This window comes from Arvicola amphibius, chromosome 9 (assembly GCF_903992535.2).
Source record: "Arvicola amphibius chromosome 9, mArvAmp1.2, whole genome shotgun sequence".
In the NCBI taxonomy this organism is placed as follows: Eukaryota; Metazoa; Chordata; class Mammalia; order Rodentia; family Cricetidae; genus Arvicola; species Arvicola amphibius.
Window position 1 is genome coordinate 47,200,321 of NC_052055.2, and position 5,748 is coordinate 47,206,068.

Below are 5,748 nucleotides of genomic sequence, written 5' to 3' on the forward strand. Positions count from 1 at the left end.
TCCGGAACAGATGTGTGGGTAGCTGCTCAGATCAAGCCTCTTACCAGACCTTCCCTCAGGCCAAATGGAATATGATAAGGCTCCTATGGTTCCCGGGGGTGAGGGCCGGGGTCTATCCTGATATGTCACAGAGCTTAGTAGGTTTGGGGCCCTCCACACATACAGAGGCCCACAGAGCAATCGCTCTTCAACACAATAAACATAAACCCCCACTTGAGGAGAAGGCTGCTCTCTGTTCTACAGACCCTTCCTTCTCCTCAGGCCCTCTAGGACTGCGAGGGGAGAGGAGCTGTGGGTGACTGAGCACCTTTGAGGAGCAGTTCCTCATTGCTGTTAGTTTGAAGAAATTCAAGGTGTTGGGAGCATCCCTCAGGAGTTTAGGGAGCAAGGATGGGGTGATCCTCCCCAGTTCTGGTCTTCCAAGGCTGACTTTATGAGGAACTAGCCAAGCTGAAGACCAGGATGATCTGGAGAGAACTGGCTTAGACGTTCACATGCTGGGTAGGGGTCACTAGAGAGGGACCAGGGGGAACCCCAGCCACTCTTTTCCATTGAATTTACTATCCACCTAGACCCAGATAGCTCTGGAACACTCTTCACCTCTCATCTGTATCCCAAAGTCTGGGGTCCAATACAACCAGACTATCTTGGCCTGGAGAAGGACAGGTCCCGTTGGACTCTTAGCTGGTCCTTTGAAAGCATCCATAGGCAGACTGTCCACCCTGTGAATCCTACAGGTGTTCTGGACAGATATGGTCAGTGCCTGGAAGCTCTTCATGGGAGAGCCAGAGGGAGCTCCAAGAACTTGAAACTCATTAAGAGCACTAGCTAGTCTCTCTCTCTCTCTCTCTCTCTCTCTCTCTCTCTCTCTCTCTCTGTGTGTGTGTGTGGTGTGTGTGTGTGTGTGTGTGTGTGGCGGGGGGGGGGGGCGTAAGGAAACTGGGTGGGCCCTGGATTGGATCAAGACAGTTGGCACCTCAGAAGGGTTCCAGAGTGGGAAAACTCGTGTGGCCTGTGGCATGAGGGACAATGACAAGTGAAGGAGAGGTCAGGCTCCAGTTACCCCAGGAATATCAGCTGAATTGTTCAGACTTCTATCTATCGTCTGGGGAGCAACGGTAGATATGCTTAGTTCCCTGCTCTCAACCCGTCATAATTCAGCTAAGACTGGCAGATGACCAGTGACATCGCCAAGTCCTGGGCTGCTCTTGGGGCCAGTGACTTGGCCTGGGGTCAACAACAGCAGAGTCCAATTTCACCAGTGCCTTAAAAAGGGCACAGGGACTGCTCAGAAGGGTACTAAGGACATGATAGCCATCAACGAAGGCCAACTGGTAGCTGTGGGCAGCCGATGGACACATTGTCAGGGGGCTGTAGAGCGGAGGGACACAAGGCAGAGGATCTAGAGGTTAGGCAGGCTACCACAGGTACCCAGCTAGAAGCATGAGGGCTGAGCTCAGATGATGGGCAAACACAAGGCGTGCTACAGGGAGGTGGGGCTGGACTGAAAGGTCTGAGGGCGATGCTTTCTCCCTCGGCCAGCCACGTGCGCACCGTGGCGCGCGAGCACCGGGTGACGCACACAAGGCGAGTGTCAGCGAAGGTCTCAGAACCTCATGGGTGGCCTCCCGGACTTCCGTCTCTCTGACGGCGCCAGCTCCTCGCGCTCCACGCGCAAAGGACGCCCACGGAGAGCGGGGGAAGAACACGCGTAACTCGCGGAGCCGGAGAGTGACCTTCCTTTGCGCGGCCTGGGGGTGAGGCTCGGAAGGCCCCGCCCCGCGTCGCCATTGGCTGAGTCCCCGTGTCCTTTCAAAACCTCGGTTTTCATTGGCTTATGCGGCCCCGCCCGCGCTGCCGGAGGCAGAGGGGCCACCGCCCGCGCGCGAGTTGCGCGTGCGCAGGGAGAGTGAGCGTGGTGTGGATAGCCGCGGTACGCCGTGCGCCTCCGCGACTCTACTACGGCAAGCTAGTCCGGACGGGTCGCCGTCCCCGCGCGCCACGGGCCCTTGACAAACCGACAGGGAACGTCCGGCTTTCCCAGCAACGCCTTGCGATACTAGAGCAGCACAGCAAAGCAAGCCTCGGGCGGAGGGGGCGGAGCCTCGGGCGGCCCCGCCTTCGCGGAAGGATACGCACCTCCGTAGTCCAAAACCCCGGGGCGAGGCGGCCGGGGCGTGTGAGCCGCTCGGCCAGCTGCCGTCTACGCGCTTTCGCGCGGCCACCGGGCAACTGCGCCGCGCGGCCGCCTCGCTGAGCGCTCGGCCTCGGGGCCGCAGGATCCGCCGCGCTGTCTGCGGTCGGGAAGACCGCCCTCCCGCGTCCGTGCCGGACGGGTCAGAGGCGGCACCGCACGCGAGGCCACCCGCGATGCTGCTGTCTAAGTTCGGCTCCCTGGCGCACCTTTGCGGGCCTGGCGGCGTGGACCACCTCCCGGTGAAAATCCTGCAGCCAGGTACGTGCGCGGGCCGGGGAGGGGACCAAGGCGATGGCTGGAGGGGCTTTGGGCCATCACCAACCGGATTGCGTGTCCCCCACAGCCAAGGCGGACAAGGAGAGCTTCGAGAAGGTGTACCAGGTGGGCGCCGTGCTGGGCAGCGGGGGCTTCGGCACAGTCTACGCGGGCAGCCGCATAGCCGACGGACTCCCGGTGAGTCGGGGCTCCGGGCGCACCCGCGTGGTCGCTGGCCACGCTCTGCCACCCGGCTGACCGCTCGCGTGTCGCCCTCTCCCCCGCAGGTGGCCGTGAAGCACGTGGTGAAGGAGCGGGTGACCGAGTGGGGCAGCCTCGTAAGTGTGCGGGCGCGGGTGGTGCGGGTGCGGGCAGGCGCGGGCCGTCTTGGCTTTGTCCGCTGACCGCCTTGTCCCCCAGGGCGGAGTGGCCGTGCCCCTGGAGGTGGTGCTGCTGCGCAAGGTGGGCGCGGCGGGCGGCGCGCGCGGCGTCATCCGCCTGCTGGACTGGTTCGAGCGGCCCGACGGCTTCCTGCTGGTTCTGGAGCGGCCGGAACCGGCACAGGACCTCTTCGACTTCATCACGGAGCGCGGCGCCCTGGACGAGCCCCTGGCGCGCCGCTTCTTCGCGCAGGTGCTTGCCGCTGTGCGGCACTGCCACGGTTGCGGGGTTGTGCACCGAGACATCAAGGACGAGAACCTGCTAGTGGACCTGCGCTCGGGCGAGCTGAAGCTCATCGACTTCGGCTCGGGCGCGCTGCTCAAGGACACTGTCTACACTGACTTTGACGGTAAGCAGGATGGTATAGCGTTCCGGCGACTGTTGGGCTGCCGCGCGCCGCGTCGGGCTTGCGGGGGGGGGGGCGGGGCGGGGGCGGCGAGTGGGGACACCGGGGTAGCCCTCTGCGGTGTTAGGGCGCAGGGTCTGGGGACGGTGGGTGGCAGCCAGGGAGACCCGCGGTGCGCGCGTGATGCAGGGTACAGCCAGCCACCTCGGTGCCTTGGCCCCTCCCTGTGCCGGGGAGGGCGCTCGCGGGCCTCCCTCGCGTGCGTGCGTGCGGAGCGCGGGGGCGCCGCAGTAGAAATCCCCGCATTGCGGAGCGCGGGGAAGCCGGGGCTCCCCCATGCCTCCTCCCTCCTCCCGTCTCTCCGCCCCTCCTCTTCCCGAGCTCCTCTCCTCCCTTTCCCTGGCCAAGCAAGCCGGGGCGGGAGGAGCTGGAACACCCGGCCTGGTTCCTTGTAGCTTACGTTTGTGTCTGTTTGTTGTGAAACCGGAGCCGGAGCTCATGTGACGTGCTCCTGCAGTGGGGCCTGTTGGGGGTGGGCCTTCACCTCCCTTTCACTCCTGCCCCTCCCCTGCCCGCCACGTCCCTCCTTTCCTGAGCCCCGCCTGCTGCTGTGTTGGGGTTTTTCCAGGGTGATGACAAGCAAGATTCCGGAGGCCAGGGTGGAGGCAGGCTGCGAGCTAATGAGGGCGGGCGCCCAGTGCCGCACCAAGCTTCCATTATATATCTTAATTGTTCCTAATCCCGACTCTTCTCCTAGGCACTCGTGTGTACAGCCCCCCAGAGTGGATCCGCTATCACCGCTATCACGGACGCTCTGCCACTGTGTGGTCTCTGGGTGTACTGCTCTACGACATGGTGTGTGGGGACATTCCCTTCGAGCAGGACGAGGAAATCTTGCGTGGCAGGCTGTTTTTCCGAAGGAGGGTCTCCCCAGGTGTGTGTTGTATAGCCTAGACCTGGGAGCAGGGCAGTGCAGTGGTAGGACTCTGACCCCTGTTCTCTTTGCAGAGTGCCAGCAGCTCATTGAGTGGTGTCTCTCCCTGCGGCCCTCAGAGAGGCCCTCACTGGACCAAATTGCTGCCCACCCCTGGATGCTGGGGACAGAGGGCAGCGTTCCAGAAAACTGTGACCTTCGGCTCTGTGCTCTGGACACTGACGATGGAGCCAGCACCACTTCCAGCAGTGAGAGCTTGTGAGGAGGAGGAGGAGGAGCCTGAACTCCACACTGGGGGCCTGGGCTCAGCCTAGCCAGCCCCCTCCCAGAATGAACATTCTCTGCCTGGGATGTCTCCTGCAAAAGCAGTGACCTCTGACCCCTGGTGACCTTTGCTCTCGGCACCGGGCCTGTTTCCTTTGCTTTGAGTGCCTTTTTGAACGCTGCTCCACAGGGCCTGGGTTTTCTTGAGCTCTTCTGTCCAAAGATGGCTGCGGGCTAAGCAAGGTCCCGCCTGCCTTGGGTGGATACTTGAACCAGAGACCCCTACCCTGCTGCTGCATCTTGGAGGCAGCCTTCCTGACCAACTGTGTCTGACATGGAGCACCTCTGTGGTGCCCACCTCCCACCCTCCAGTCTCATGGTGTTCGTCTGGGCATGTCTGCACAAAGCAATGCAACGGCTGGGCCACTGGTGCCCATCTGCCACCCCAGGCACGCAACTTAGGCGTGCCAGGGTCTCTTATTTATGGTGTGACCACCCTGGAGGGCGCCCCTGCCCTGCTGGGGCTATTTATTGTTTAATTTATTTGCTGAGGTTACTTCCTCCAAACAGCCACCTCCTCCAGGCCCCTGGGGTATACAGGACAGTCAAGGGTGGCTGTGCAGTCCACAGAACCCATCCTTCCTGCACCTGGAGTAGGTCCCCAGCCCACAAGTCTGTGGGAGGAAGAACTTGTACAGTGGCTAATTTAAGGGACGTGGGGGACCCTGCCACCCTGGGCATCTTTGCGCTGGGGGGTGGGTTTTAAATTATTGACCTTGTACAGTCTGCTTGCTGGCTCTGAAAGCTGGGGTGGGGGACAGAGTCTCAAGCCCTTAATTTATTTTAGCAGCTGTGTTTTTGTGACCCTGGTGTAAGTAGGCATCAGGGATGGGGGTTGTTTAAGTTCAAAATGTGTCTGGAAATCATATTTTTTATACAGGTATTTCAATTAAATGTTTTGGTATATAATGGATATCTTGTGCTTATTGGACTGGGATCCAGGGTGGGACTCTGAAAAGAGTGTGGGGGCCTGAGTAGCCTTCCGGGTTACTGCTGAGCCTCTGTCAGCTGGGCAGTGGGAGCAGTTAGTGCCTTGTGGCTAGCCAGAGGGTCTTACTTTCCAGTGTCCCTTGTCACCTTTTTCTCTACCCTGAGACAGAGAAGGCTGGACCATTAGAGGCATTTGGTGGGTAGCCTTTGCCCTTAGGGAGGGAAACAGTCTGTTTCCTGCGGTTGTGAGTGGCATTCTGCCTTCAAGCCTGCTGGATATTCTGAGGGATGAGTAGAAATTTGCCAGGGAGGATGGGACAA

At 60.8% G+C, this 5,748-nt stretch overlaps 1 protein-coding gene across 1 annotated transcript; it reads left to right on the plus strand.

Moving 5' to 3' along the window:
* The first annotated feature begins 1,822 nt into the window (after positions 1–1,822).
* On the plus strand, positions 1,823–5,408 carry Pim3 (Pim-3 proto-oncogene, serine/threonine kinase). The gene is made up of 6 exons (XM_038342465.2): positions 1,823–2,455; positions 2,541–2,650; positions 2,740–2,790; positions 2,873–3,242; positions 3,997–4,173; positions 4,248–5,408. The coding sequence occupies exons 1-6, from the start codon at positions 2,371–2,373 to the stop codon at positions 4,433–4,435; spliced, it is 981 nt and encodes a 326-aa protein (XP_038198393.1). The 5' UTR covers positions 1,823–2,370; the 3' UTR covers positions 4,436–5,408.
* Positions 5,409–5,748: the final 340 nt, after the last annotated feature.